Source organism: Phragmites australis, chromosome 1 (genome assembly GCF_958298935.1).
Source record: "Phragmites australis chromosome 1, lpPhrAust1.1, whole genome shotgun sequence".
Taxonomy (NCBI): domain Eukaryota; kingdom Viridiplantae; phylum Streptophyta; class Magnoliopsida; order Poales; family Poaceae; genus Phragmites; species Phragmites australis.
This window is the reverse complement of record NC_084921.1, coordinates 30,150,843-30,166,298: the sequence shown is the minus strand read 5'-3', so window position 1 is coordinate 30,166,298 and position 15,456 is coordinate 30,150,843. Positions and strand designations below refer to the sequence as shown.

The window sequence follows — 15,456 nt, the reverse complement described above, 5'->3', positions numbered from 1 at the left end:
AGAACTATTCACGCGCATGCAGCAATTTGCTTATCCAAATTGTATGATTTGCTTGTAAATAGGCAACAACTTGCTCCCCAAATTTCGTTAGAAGGTTTTCCTCGCTCAGATTTGTTATTTGCAAGGTTTGTTCCGTACATTGTTCTGATTTTTACTTGAAAATAGGAATAGATTGATGTGATTTGCCTTCACATGGTATATTTTTCCTTCTAATCCATTCTGATATGCTCATATTTTTTAATAAAATTATTTATGTACATTAGTGTACAAGAAATAATATATGGATTTTATCAAAATTTTGCTTCGTTTTTTTTCGCCATGCAATGAAGTGGGGTAAAAAAATTTGAGTGCTGAAAACTGGATGTTAAATATCCTAAAAATGGAAAAGAGAAGTACCAACTTTTATCAAATATGGCTAAGCATGCTAATCCGCTATACCATGCACACCCAAAATTTAGCAGCGTCCAATATAAAATCCAAATCAGATTTTCCATTTCTCAGCTAATATTTCGGTGCATGCTAAACTGCTATAGCATGCACGCCCTATAGAATCCAAACCACATTTTCCATTTCTCAGCTAATATTTCGCTACACGTACGTAGCTCATTCAACGGTATAAACATGTGAACTCAGATGATGGGAAAAAAGGTCCACGCCCGTCGTAGAGCAAACGTTCAAAAAGCACAAAAATATAAGAAACCCAGAAGAAACCGGAGCAGGAGCAGTTCCTTTTAAAAAAAAAAAAAAAGTACCAGGAGCGGTGCATGTGGTTTTTTACATTCTAAGCAAAAGTGTGATTCTCCAACGCTTTGGTTCTGTCAATTGATTAGCAGCAATTGTGGTACTGATCAATGAATCTGTTCGCTGAATCAAACAACAAATACACCCAATGGCGGAGATCAATCACATTAGAAAGCATAACAATCAGGCACAATCTGTCAAAAAACATAAGATTTCCCACACGAAGCCATCTCATGCGAGTATGTGACTGCTGGATTTCACGTCGTCATGCAGGCAGGATACATAATCCTTTATAACACTAGGTTTCTTTTGTACCCTACAAGCTCAAATATGCATTGCCAGATACATGGAGGGGCCCAGTTTAACAAAAAGAATAAGGGGCAACGAAGAAAGAAGAATGGAAACCAGGATCATCACCGCAATCAGGAAACATAAATCCTGATGCGGATTTTGCGATCATACGGGGAATACAGCCCTTGGCAGGAAAAAAACTGGGAAAAGAAAGAACTGGGCTAAGTAATGTACTAAGGCAGCGGACTAAAATTTGGATTCTCCAAATCTATAGGTTCCTACCAAATGGTCACTAGTTGTTCCTCAAGCCATGGTTAGGTTTTGCTCTTAAACTTCCGTTGTGCCTTGAGGTCAACTACAATGACGGTAATGTTGTCTTTGCTCCCCTTCTGGAGAGCAAGCTTTGACAAACATTCAGCAGCCGCTTGAGCAGCTGGGTCTGCGGAATCACCGACTCGTGGGGCTGATGACGAGTTTATGCCAATCTTTTTGTGCCATAGAAGTATCCGCTTGCGGGCAACATCACATACCTCTTCGTTTGACATTACATCCCAGAGGCCATCACTGGCAAGAATAAGGCACTCATCATCCTTCGCCCGGGGAACAATTGTGATCTCCGGGACTGGAATTATCCATGGCTTCAGATATCTGTCACCTGCAATACATAGAAGACAATAATATCAAACGATACGATGTATGTTCCTACATCTTGGATTCTTGTTTTATATACAAAAAAATATAGTAACAAACAACAAAACCATTGAGCTAGAGTATTCTATAAGCAGATTTGAAAATGGATGACACAAGGCCTGAGTACGGTCCACCTAATGTAACATAATCAATGGCAAGAAAGTCCATCTGCTGCCATCAGCAGAAACCTAGTAAAATACATGCCCACTCTCCTGATAAGCAAAAGTTCATGGCAGCTAGATAAGACAAATCACCAATTCAGATAGAAGATTTATGAGCAGGACTTGAAAGGTCTTGTAAAAGTACAAAGAAATAAACACAGCAAGCTAGTGACCAACCAAAATACAGATAAACACTGGAGAACTAAAGAAGAAAACGTGTAAACTTCAGAAGTCAGAAACTCAAAAGACAGCAATGTAGCAGAACAGCAAAAGTGAAGAATGGCCAGAAATCAAAATACTCATGGAAGTTCCGCATCAACCCAACAACTTCCCCAAACCCCATTGGTTTGATGCACATGTTATGAGCATTATACATAGTATACAGCAGCTGCAATCAGGTCCAAGAAAATACTCAGGCACAATGCAAGATGTCAAGAATATAAGGTTAAAGATAACAAATGCATTTAGTGGGCACGAGAATTTGTTCTCCCCAATCAGATCATTTGGCATTCATCATTGCACCTTTAGTAACATGGAGTCATTCTGTTTCAACAAAAATCAGAGGAAATAGGGTTCGACAATTGAGTCCCAAATATGCTTGGTACCATGGGCATTCAACCAGCCATTTGATTTTGCTTCTCCATATTGGAGAGTTTACTGATCAATCAAAAAGCAACTATATTGGACTGCAGAGCATAAAGATACCGGACTCAAAAACCCAATCTGCCCAGTCACTCCTTTATAGCTGCCATATGAAAAGAGCTTGACCTCTTGTCTTTTAGCTAAAAGACATATTATATGTGTGGTATCTTGTCTTGAGTTTTCTGTCATATATGAGCTTAAATGTAACACTCATGGACAGCTGTATATATTGCTCATTTAGTGAAGTCTCATTAGCAGCCTAAGTTTTCAAAAGAAAAGAAAAGAAAAATCTAGCTAAGCACACCTAAGTATTTCTATGCAAATACCCTAACTTTATATTGAAAGTTTATATCAAGACATGTCAAGTCGTACCGCTACATTTGTATGAAATCAACTAAAAGGTATCAGCAATATGTGCTTTCCAATAGTAACTGCTTCAAAACACAAAGCTGTGCAACGCTGAACAATAAGCATCCAAGGTACTGCAACAATGCCCTTGGCAGAAGCATACAGAACATTCTAGGAAGTTGATAAATGTTTTCCATCCCTCCTGATCATGTAATGTAGAAACTCCTCTTGTCTGCTGCCCTCTAATGCACAAAACCCAAGAAAAAGCCCACCCAATTACCCCAACAAAGAAGAGACATCATTTTTTGGCGGGTAAAGTGTGACACATTCATGATCTAACTGCGTAGTTTCCACAGACCCACAAAACAGCCAGCAGTTTGAGCATAGACATGAGATTGAGAGTATGGGCCAAACCTGTCTACTCGACATGTGGGCATATGAAGAGACATGACCAAACCAAACAACAAAAAAATGGGTGACTTTCAACCATGGATGGAACTGGCTAATTACCAGGAGAAATTGGTACTACGAAAATTCTAGGATATATAGGGGGGAGGGGGGTTGTACATTAGTGCTACGATAATTCAACAACAAAAATTGGGTGATACCATGGTAGGACCCCGATCTTTCTTGACCAATAGAAACTTCAGAGAGAATCAAATAAGTGGAGTCAGAATCGGAATATTCGGGGCATAAGCAACTTTGCAAACTGGACTTTCACGACAAGATCCTCTCTTTGGATGCTCAAGGCGTTGTGACTATGTCTACATAATATGTTTTAGTACCATATACTATGTCATAACAAAAGGGTGCAATCTGTTTTCATGGTTTCCTTGAATATTATGGATTCTAGGTAAGACATGCAATGCTTGTAATATACAAAGATAAAGTACAACACAGGAGCGGATGGAAATTGTTTAATATACAATTTGGAGTAACCAGGACGTGAACAAAATTGTTCCTCGCTACTTAATGCACAAAGATAGTGGCTCACTGAAAAACTAGAAATATTTGTTACCAAGTAGTAACAAAAATAAGCCGGCTCTTATATAAGCTTCCTGTTTTGTCAGATAGCTTACCATGTTATGCTGCTAGCTTACCCAAATATGTTTTTTCAAAGATTGACAAAAGAGCTAGTATCTACCATCAGCACAGATGATTTTTAGGTAATGATCCTTTAATGCATTATCTTCTGTTGTGGACCAGACACCACACAAGAATTGTAAATCACAATGTAACAAAAATTAATATCATCCACCACATTACCTATCACCAAAACTAGAAGTAAAAAGATGTTGGTGAGGTAGTACACGGCATAGTAGTTCATTAACAAAAATTGATGGAACGTCCCAAAATATCCAAATCATGCAAATGCCCAATAGTGAAGGTGGCTTATATTTTATCACTAAGGCAGTGTGCTCGAGAGTAATAACATGCGTACCAATAGATCGTGACATTGCAAGAACACCGAAAACTCGATAACCATTCCACTGTATAACCTTGCCACCCTCTGCCTCAATCCTTGCATACTCATCCTCCCTGTTAGGCTACCGCACAAACAGAGAGCAAAGCAGTCAACATCCAATTAACATATGACTAAAAGGTCATGGCAAAAACTTGAAAGCACACCAGCCTCACAGGAGAGCTTACTTTATGATCCACCGACAGAGGCACGGGCTTCTTGCCGCGGCAGAGCACTGCCCGTGAATCTCCACAATTAGCGACAATGATATGTGAGGAGCAGATAATAGCGACCACCGCGGTCGAACCTACAGTCTCTGGTGCCACAGGTTCTAGCACAACCGCCGCAGCAGCATCGTTTGTGCCTGCGCCGCCGCCGCCTCCCCAGATCGCCTTGCCCCCAACCTCGTCATCCACTCTGGAGAAGCAGTTCAAAAAGGCCTTTTCCCACTGCTTCTTGAACTCTACGTTTCCCAAGTTAGCAGCACACACGGTCTCCTCTATCCTGCTCAGCTGCTCCACCAGCGCCAGGTGGAGGCGTTCTCGACAGTAATTTGCAACCTGCAACCGATCGAGCAAAATGCAACCAATTTTTAAGTTTGGTTCGGTTTTTCTGGACTTCTGTTTCTAAGTCAGAAACCGAACCAAATAACTTGGCTGTAATTTTTTTTCAAATTGAAAAGCTAACTTATTAGGAATAAACTAAAAGTTGAAAAACTGTTAAGAGGAGTTTTCTAACTTTTAATCTCCTGAGAAGCCAAAAAAATATTAAAAAACTAATAACAAAACGTCAGAAAGCAAAAACCAAAAAGCAAAAACTCATTCCAACCAAATAGACCCTTAGTTGTACCAACCAAACTGCTTGATTTGCTCACACAGTTTTTACATGGGAAACCAAAATTAGCCTCTTAACAGAAAGTCCCTAGCGGTGAGCTCACCTGTGCCCCACCGTGGCCGTCGTACACGCCGAAGAAATGTGCGGGCAAACGGAACGTCATGGGATCGAGCCCATCGACCACAGCATTGCCGGTAAGCATCCATAGCGGCACGTCGAAGAATCGCGGCACCGTGGCAACGGCGTCCTCCATCTCCGGCCGGCGGCCACATATGGACGTGTACCCCCACAGCGGCACACAGTCCACCGCAAAAACGCTCCTCCCACCAGCCGCGACCCTCGCCTCCGCCTCGACCGTGGCCGCAGACGCTGCTGAGTCCTCGAACACCATCGCCCCACCGTCATCACCCGCCGCCGCACCGAAGTAGCCCAGCCCGACCCCCTCGAAGTCTGCGCTCGCCACGCTGCTGCAGTCGCTGGCCACCGAGCACGGGCTCCCCGCCGCCGACGCCGGTCCCCCTCCCGCTTCTGGGGCCAGCACGTCGTCCTCCACCGCCGAGGCCGTCCTGACCGAGGGCACGAGCACGGGGACCCCCTCCATGGCCCCCACAACCGCGGCCGCGATGGGGTCCGCGGACGCGGCGGCGATCAGCGTGAGCCCCGCCGCCGCGGGGCTAAACGCCGGCGCCGACGGCGCGGCTAGCGGGGCTACTACCGCTACGACGTCCTCCATCCCTCCAGCCTCCTCCTCCGCCACCACCACCCCCGCTGCCGTCCCCTCCTCCAGGATCACCTTGCCACGCAGGCTCACCTCCTCGTCCGCAGCACCGCATCGCTCCCGCTACCCCTTCGCCGCCGCCTACTCATGGGCCTCCAGATCTGCGCCGATCCGCCCCCAAATCCAGACACCCACACCTCACACAGCTCTCGAGGCAGGGCACACGCGGATCCGAATACCAAGTTCCCGAATCGCCAAGCCACAGGCAGGCAGCACCCTCGTGAGGGAGGAAGGAAGGAAACAAGCGCGCGGCACCGAAGTGCGTCGCAACAAACTAAGCAGCAAGGGCAAGCACGCGCCCTCGACCTGCAGAGCGGGGTAGCGGAGGGAGGGTAATTGTTGGGTTCGGAAGTTACGGGCAGAAAGGAAAGCGGAGGAAGGGAAAGCTACGTGCACTTCGTTCCGTGTGTGGGGGACAGGTGTCGACGTTGCGCGGTGGGATGAGCCGCGGGATCGGGTGCGCCGCCGCGAGCACCCAGCAGCGGCGAAGGTATCGGGGCGCGTGTCGAGCCGCGAGGCAGGGAGGGGCGCGTGTCGAGCCTACCGGCGGGGCCCGCGTGGCAGGACAGTGAGCCGATGAAGAGAAGCTATGAGTCTATGACTGCGAGGTGGATGGATGGGGTGGGCTCTGGTACTCCTGGACTTGTGCCTGGTGCCGCGTACGGGTTGGCCATCATCGTCTTGCTTGTCAGGTTTGGCCTTCCCCACTGCCGCTGTGCGTTGGCCACATGTCCTCTGCTGCGTGCTGCTGCTGTCCTCTGTGGGCAAAACGTTGCAGTCAAATCGATTCTTACTGTAACAATTTTTTACTGAGAATGACTACTCTTAGGCATTTTGTGTGGCTAAAAACGTACATACAATTTATTTATTTAAGTGAAAATTTTAATAGTACTATTTTGGGCACAGTTTTCACCTGAAATGAGACTCTCGTGGACACGACGCAAACACCTCTTTTTAGAAGTGGGAGTTTAGCGAGCGAAAAAGAAACCAGGAAAATGACACGCCAGCTATCAGCGTCGCCACGTGGAGCGGCCAGACTCGATGACGTGACGGGCGGACCGGCAACAGTGCGACACGAGCCCGTGCTCAGGACGGGGCGGCGGGTCCCCTGGTAGTACGATAAAAAGAAACTGAAGCCGATGCAGCAAACACCGCACCGCGCCCATGTGCGCCGCGTGGGACTTCGCGATCCCGTCCTCTACCGAGGTCGTTCGACCGGTCTGTCACTGACAGCATTGGGCACATTAGAGAAACGCCCACGTGACATTGGCGGCGAAGACTCGACCCGACGCCATTAATTGGTGCTGCCGGGTCGGGGCCCGACGTCACGGCCGGGAGAGGAGGGCCGTCCATCGGCACACGTGGTTTTCTCTGTACCGTCGCAGGAGGGCGACGGTGGGCAAGGTGTCCGGTTGGCGTTGGCCTTTTGGGGCGGTTTGGTTCATGGCCTCTCATGACATCTGGTAAAAATTTGGTTATGTCTAAATTTTTTTGACACTTATTTACTTTAAGAATAAGATTTAATCATATTGAAAAATCTTGGCTCTCATTTGCTTGAAGGATAAAATTTAGCTAGCTAATTTTTTTCTCTTTGCCCAGTCCATTCCTTCACATATGTTCGGCGTGATTCGGGTGTCGGATTTGCTCGCCTGAGCTGCTTAGGCTATTGCTATTTAAATGGGTTGTATCTACTAGGCCGACCTGAGGCCCAACACTACAGTCACGGCACGATACTACGGGCCGTGCCTGAGCCGAGCGTGCGGCATGGCGTGCCGATCCAGTCCAGCTCGGCTGAGGCGGGCTGGCATGGGCACGACCCGGCACGCCAGGGCCCATCTAGGCACGGTCGGCCTGCGAGGCACGGCAGCACGGGCACGGTACGGCCTGGCATGGCACGGCCTGGCAAGAACCATTGCGCGTGGGCCCGGCTTGACGGGGCATGATCGGCATGGTTGGCCCGGCCATGCTAGTGGAGGCACATCTGGGTTGACGGTTTGAATGGGCGTCGTCCGGCCCGTTTGACCCGTGAACTCATTTATTTTGAATTTGTAGGCGTTTTGTGATCGTTTAGGCTAAAAAAAATCGAAAAGTTTTGCAAAAAATATCATTTTTCAGCTATAAATAGAGAACCACCATGCCCTTCCATTCCACACCAACAACAACATTTGCTCTCTTGTTTCCTCCTCTCATTCTTGTCTCAAAGTTCCTGAGAATTTGTGATAATTTGGCAAAATTAGTTTGAATTGTTGCCAAAAATCCGAAAAATTCTAACACCCTCATCTTGATGTCTCGAAGAAATCTTGGTGATTTTTTGAATCATTGTTCTTTCTTGTTTTTTCCATTGTTTGTTTGTTATTTGATTATTTCTAACTTCGAATATTTGAATTTTTTTTAGTGTCATTCGACATTAATCATGGATGTCGATGGTCATGATACGTCAATCGATCATGAGTTTTTCTTCAAGGACTCGAAGGGGACTACGACTCTTTTGGTAGCGGTGCTATAGGTGATGAACTCGATGATGACCCTCCAGCAGCACCTGCATCGTCATGCTCTACACGTGCACACACGTCAGCAAGCACCGGCTCTAAAAGATCAAGAGCCACTACTTCTGAAGTTTGGCAAGGCTTCGAAAAGATCTACAGAGAGGAAGATGGGGTAAATATCAGGTATGCTAAGTGTTATATTTGCAAATATGAATTATCTACAAAACCCTCAGGTGAAACTGAACACTTGAAGAGGCACGCCACAACTTGTAAACGAAAGAGTGGAACAGCCATGAAGCAGACAGTGATGCAGTACAACCCGAAGGCTCTGTTCGTCATTGGGAGTATGATTCCACCAATGCTCGAAAAAAGCTATGCCGCTTCATTGCAAGAGTGGATCTACCACTCAACATCGGTGAGTCTGTTGTATTTGAAGATTACATTAAGCAAGCTCACAATCCTAGGTTTACGCATGTTTCTAGACAGATAACTAGTAGGGATATGATAAAATACTACAATACATGTCGTAGCAAGCTTAAAGAAATATTGCAAACATGTACATTTTCAGTTGCTTTGACTCAGACATATGGGCAGGTAGAGCTAGAGAGGATTATCTTAGTGTGGTTGCTCATTTTGTTAATAATTATTGGGAACTAGAAAAGAGAATAATAGGTTTTCGGTTGATTGACAACACGCATACCGTGAAAATATTGCTGAAAAAAATCTCAAGTAGTTGAAGACTTTGGTCTCACTGATAAAATATTTTCTATCACTTTAGATAATAGAACTGCAAACTCTACAGTAATAGATATTCTTTACTCTATTGTTTAGTACATATGCTGAATCTTTCATGTTACATCAACTTTGTGCTTGTCATATTATCAATCTTATAGTAAAATCTGGTTTGAATAGGTTATCGCAATACCTAGACAATTTTCGTACTGCAATATCTTTTATGAACTCCTCTAACCAATGAATTGCATAATGTAAGTTTACTGTGGACATGCCGGTAAGATAGAACTCTACTTTTTTTATGCTAAAAAATATTGTGCCATATAAAAGCACATTTGGTGTGTTTATTTATACACACTATCATCAGCATGGGGGTCACACTTTATTCACGGGAGCGCATTGGTATGTTGCCGAAAGGATAATCAAGTGAGCTGGTGAAAATGCTCACTATAGTAAAAGACTGGGAATAAGCTGAAACATGAATGCAACACACTGCAGAGAACACTGAGCTTGAAGTTTCATTTCGAAAATTGTATGTAGATGTTGATGAGAACGTGTAATTTTCAATTTTCTGAGCTAGGTTGTACTCTTTTTTCCTTTACTAGAAAGGTTTTTAATGAGGCAATCTATCAATAAAGCTCATTTTTAGAATTAATAATGTGTCTCTATTATTTCTGATTTCTTTATTTTTTTGAAAATGACCCTCCACCACTCACCTCTCTCTTGGCCTATAAATAGCTAGTAGCCACCATCCTAATTCCTAAACATCCACTGATCCCATCAGTCACCTACCCACACATCTCTTTTTTTTAACAAATCAATTCCTTATTCCCATCCATGGATCAAGACGTCGAGAACTTGCGTGCATGGTCATTTGTGTGGTAACATTTTGAAAAGGTCTTTAGAGAAATCAACGGTGAATATATAAGATTTGCTAAGTGTAATATATGCAGCTGTGAAATAGGTGCCAGGTCTACGAATGGAATGGGGCACTTGAGGAAGTATATTAAATATTGCAAGCAAAATTCGAGATTTCTAATGAAATCATGTAATTTTTGGAGCATAGGTTATTAGGTTGTACTCTTTTTTCCTTCTAATAGAAAGGTTTTTAACGAGGCAACCAATCAATAAAGATTATTTTTATCTATTTTTTATTTTTTATTTTTAGCTATTATTTTTGATTATTTTTCTATTTTTGACCCTCCTCTGTGCCCATGCCTCCTGTGCCGCGCCAGGCCATGCCATACCGCCGGGCCACGCCGTGCCTCCGGACCATGCCGGGCCGCTCGGCCGGTCGGGTCGTCGTGCCACAACTGTGCCCGGGCCGACCCGGCACAACACGGTGGTTGACGGGCCGTACCGTGGGCTGAGGCCTTAGCACGCGGGCCGGTATGGCACGACCTGCAAAACTTAACGGGTTTGTCGGGTCGGTCGTAACTGGGTCGTGCCTAGCGGGGCTAGCCCGACAGGCCCATTTAGACATATCTGGCCTAGGCTACCGAAGCCCCTGCCATGCTGAGAGAGAGGGGGTGGGTGCTTTGCATTAATTAATAGAATAAAAACCATCAAACAATCATATCTCTTATATGGTAATTCCATTTCTTAATCCGTCTGAACTAACATGCTCCATACAATTAAATCTACAAATCAAAATCTATATTGACTATGCTTAGTGTTCAAAATTTTGTTGCTGTTTAGGATCTACATGTCATACTAATAACAATACATTTTGACATGACTTCAATCTATTGTAGTAGAAAGTAGATGGAAAGACCGAAAGTTGAGAGATTAGAAATGTAATTCTTGTATTTATTGATGAATTGAGTTTACAATATATAGACATTGAACAGACGAGATTGCACCTGTTGGGATGTCGGTCACCCCAAAGGGTGTCTTTCCAGGGTTAACTACCTAATGCAGTTATATCTCTAATTACATGATAATTGAGCATTTTATTTACAACACCTCCCCCTAATCAATTATCCCTAATTGTAAACTTCTCGTTAAAAACACATCTGAAATCCTGTGGGAAAAATATGAGGGGAAAACAATATGTTGATATGATATTAAAACTCCTTTAAAACTCAATAGCAAAATGTAAGAAGAAAATGATATGGCACATATTAGTTATTACCTCATTGTAAGCTCATATGAGAAACATAAATTGGAAAATTCATTGGCGAGCTTAGAGAACAATAATTATGATTTATGGTTAAAACATTTGAAAACCTCACAGGAAAATAGGAGTAATAGTAGTGATATTCTGTTAAAACTCTTTTAAAATTTAGTAGGAAAATAAAAAAATAGTACAATATATATTGATTATTATCTCTTTGTAAACTCATATGAGAAAAACCTTTAAAAAGAAAAAACCATAAGGGAGTTTAGAGTACAATAGATATGTCTTTGATACCTCCTTTAAAAATCTTGAAAGGAAAAATCAGAGATATGACATATGATCTTGTGTAGATATTGTCTCATTAAAAATCTTAAATGAGAAACTGTATAGGAAAAACTCAGAAATGAAAAAAGTGCAATATAGTATGAACATGTTATTATTTAGGGATAAACTCTCCCTGAACCTTGTAAATCTCATAGTCGTCGCATACCAATTCCGTGAATATATTTTTTGGAATGCAGAAGTTGGTAAGGACTTAGTGAATAGATATACGAGATTATCACATAATTTAGATTGCAAAATTTCTACCTCCCTATTATGGGAATAGAATATTTTAGAGGCAATATGTTTAGCTATATTGCTTTTTATGTAACTTGTTTGCATTTGAGTAATGCATACTGAATTATCATCATAGATAATGGTTGATGATTCAATGAAACTAATACAACATGATAGTTGTATGTGGATTATCATTCTATAAAGTCATACATATGTATATGATGTTTCAAAATTATAGGTGAAAGTAGCCTCTGGAATCTGATTTGATGACTCCAATAAGATGGAAATATCACCATAAAATCAGTCTGTGATTTAGCGTTATGGGGATCAATTATATAGCTAAAATCTGAATATCCCACTATGGTCATATCTTGATTTTTCTGATAGAAAAATTAAGATTTTTGGTAACATAAAGATATATGTGGGTATCCTCTTAGACTCCTGCCTAATAGTGTTGTTGGTGAAAGGACAACGCTGTGAGGAACCGTTCAAATAATATTCTAATTAATTATCAGGAGGATCTTTATTCATAATCACAACCTCGATGATTAACCAGAATATCATCCCGGTAGTCCCGGCACGTGTTTTGTGCCGAAGGATCGGAACACATGCCTTCCAACGTATACATCACAACATAGCTTAATAAAAAGCGAATAATAAACATTTATATTACAAATATTAAGCATGTAACTGATTTCAACAATTTACAACAAAAGCAAGCTAGGAGGAGACAAAATTCCTCAACTCCTAACCACAAAAGAACTACGCAGCGAAAAGTTAAACTTATAAACAACAAAAGAGAATGGCGCCACATACCCTTAGGCACCGTCCCCAACACACCACCTTCAAAGTAGGATGCGCTACTCTTGCCCGCCACCCTGATCAGCAGGCACGAGTAGCCAAAAACAGCCTCTTCGTCAGCAGCAGGAGCACCTGAAAGCACAGGCATGAGTACGAAGGTACTCGCAAGACTTAAACCATATATAGCACATATACATAGCTCGACTCCAAGGATTATGCATGGATCATTAGCAAGGATGAGCCACAAGTTAGGTAAAACATATGTACTAAGCATCCTAGATATATGTGTGAGCGACTAAAACTTAACCAAAATATATGAAAACTGTCCTGCAACTAACAACTAAACAAATGTAACTGTAACCAACATGTGTATCAATAAGTAACAAGAACCAATATCACCATCTCCCACATACCGAACCACAAACCATAACCGAAACTCTACGACCGATGCAGATGGATAGAAGCATGCTCATGACTGAGAGTACGGTAGTTCAAACTGTTTATACACCCTGCAGGGGATACTCCTGGACCCACACGACACGAGGACCATTCGGCTTGTGCCATCGGCCAAAGTGCACACAAGGTGGTATTCGTGACAACCTTTCCCAACTAGTCCTAACCGTTTAGATCATGCATCGCTTGGCGCGGTGGTACTAGAACTACTCTCGGAGCAAACTAGTACCGCTACAAGTCCGCCTGCTCAAACTGTTGATGTCCACGCCCAAAAAGCCACAGCTGTGAAGGTATTAGGCTCGCCTTACCATTAGATCAGCATGTGGTGAGTAAGGTAAGTGCTAAAGCCAACAACACCGGCGATTGGTGCTTATTCGGCCTACCCAGGGGAACTCCACATCTGGGCAGGACAAAACACCTCCTAGCACCGCCCACACCTCGTCTCATACTCAACACTCATACAACCATCTCAACCTCAACAAGTGTATGTAATCATAAGAAGATCCTATGCTCGCGAACAACGGGATGCTCCATTGTTCGACTTCTACCGAATGACCAAGCATGGCTAAGCATATAAGTCAAACTCATACCTGGACATTGACAACATCTTAAGGCTACAAGAAATGTAAATACACAAGTATTCAAAGTAGAAGAATACAATCGGCATAGGTTCTACCCATTGGTATCCGACACTGACTCACTAAACATGCATACATACATAAGCATATTTCATCAATTTTAGACTTATCCAATTTCACAAGAGGGATCAATATGCTTAGTTGCTTGCCTGGATGCACTGGCTCAAATAGGTGGGGCGCCTCAGGATCACCCTTGGCCTCCGAGACCAATGGATCGGTGATCTCTAAAAAGGATCAACGCGTGCAATGCGATGAGTATGAATGAAGTGCAAAAAGTATGCCACAAAGCTTAACAACATGATAGAATCATAAGATATGCGAATCAACGCAATACTAAATGATCTAAATGAAATCCGGAAAATAACAGCCATCCGGAGTATCCGGATTGGTTTGGAGTATCTAGGGTCGGACCCTCCGGGTGAACCTCTGGAAGAGACCCTTTTTATTTGACTGGCCCGGAGTATCCGGGTGAATCCAGAATATCCGGGTTCTGAAGTATCCAAGCCATCCTCCGGTGAAAACTCTCGGTTAGCCACTATTCTAACTTAACTCGGAACCTCCGGGTTGGTCTGGACTATCCGGGATGTACCGGACACTCCGAGTGAGGTTCCGAACGAAGCTCTTGGCTACACGATCACACAACTACCCAAAGTAACCGGGTTTGACCGGATTATCCAAGTGATACAGACTTGGGTTCTTCACAATTTTTTCCTTCGGGTGATTTGACTCACTTCACAAATCTATGCTACACAAAAGTGTGTACGCCCTATCCAAAAGGTTCTAAATAAATCTCGCACCCTAAACCCTAACTAATTTTGAACACAAGTCAACGGATAATTTCTGCTGAACCTGGAGTCTCCGGGTGAGTTCGGAATATCCGGGCCAGCCCAGAAAAACTGTTCTCGAGTGGATTTTGGTTGATTCGGGTTGCGATCTTTTCCAAGCCTAAAGGGAACATGTTAGGGATAGTCTAAGGGTCTTAAAACTTACTCATCAACTATCAATACGACTCTAGAGCTCATTTTCGATCAAAACCCTATTTTTCTCTAAAAAGCTCAAGAACGCTAAGAACTTCAAGAACTACTCGATTCCTCCACGAAAATGAAAATGGATTGGATAGATGAGTAGCTCATGAGCTAGAGAGTACAATGGTACCTCATGCATACCTTGAATCCTCCACTTGAGCTCGGATTTTGGAAGAAAAGAGAGAGTGAGCTTGAGTGGGAGAGTGAGAGGGGGAGTTACTGCTGTTGCAGCTCGGTGGGGACGTGGGGAATGAGGAGAGGAGAGAGAGAGAGAGGGCAGGTGGGTGCTACCCACTTGAGAGAGGGAGTGGGTGAGGTGTGGGGCCCACGTGTTAGAGAAAATAGGTAATTCCAAAGCAATTTCCATTAGTTTCTCCCTCAATTTTCTTTCTCTTATCCAAATAATTTTTATCGAGGTGCATTAGCGCTCTGAATTACCATTACGCAAAATTAAGCATAGTGCTTAAGAAGCATGATTTTGCTTAAATGCGTGATTAAGAATTCAGGATGTGACATCCAAGCAATGATTTCAAGTAGATCCACGGAGAACCTACAATCAAATACACACGAACAAGTAGATCGAGGAAAATGCATAAATATCAAGCAAGAACACAAGAACAACAAACCAAAGTGGAGACACAAAGATTTGTTTCCCGAAGTTTGGATTCACCACCATGAATCTTACGTCTCCGTTAAG

At 43.3% G+C, this 15,456-nt stretch overlaps 1 protein-coding gene across 1 annotated transcript; it reads right to left on the bottom strand.

Annotated features, from left to right (window-relative positions):
• Positions 1-936: 936 nt before the first annotated feature.
• LOC133914814 (probable protein phosphatase 2C 6) lies at positions 937-6,315 on the bottom strand. Its single transcript, XM_062357820.1, has 4 exons — positions 5,273-6,315; positions 4,524-4,895; positions 4,315-4,420; positions 937-1,687 (listed from the first exon to the last, which is right to left on the bottom strand). The coding sequence occupies exons 1-4, from the start codon at positions 5,900-5,902 to the stop codon at positions 1,347-1,349; spliced, it is 1,449 nt and encodes a 482-aa protein (XP_062213804.1). The 5' UTR covers positions 5,903-6,315; the 3' UTR covers positions 937-1,346.
• Positions 6,316-15,456: the final 9,141 nt, after the last annotated feature.

Coding starts and splice junctions, on each gene's coding strand:
- LOC133914814 (XM_062357820.1), bottom strand. CDS start 5,902: ATGGAGGACGTCGTAGCGGTAGTAGCCCCGCTAGCCGCGCCGTCGGCG. Junction 4,421..4,523: donor CTCTGTCGGTGGATCATAAA/GTAAGCTCTCCT, acceptor TTTGTGCGGTAG/CCTAACAGGGAGGATGAGTA. Junction 1,688..4,314: donor TGCAATGTCACGATCTATTG/GTACGCATGTTA, acceptor TATGTATTGCAG/GTGACAGATATCTGAAGCCA.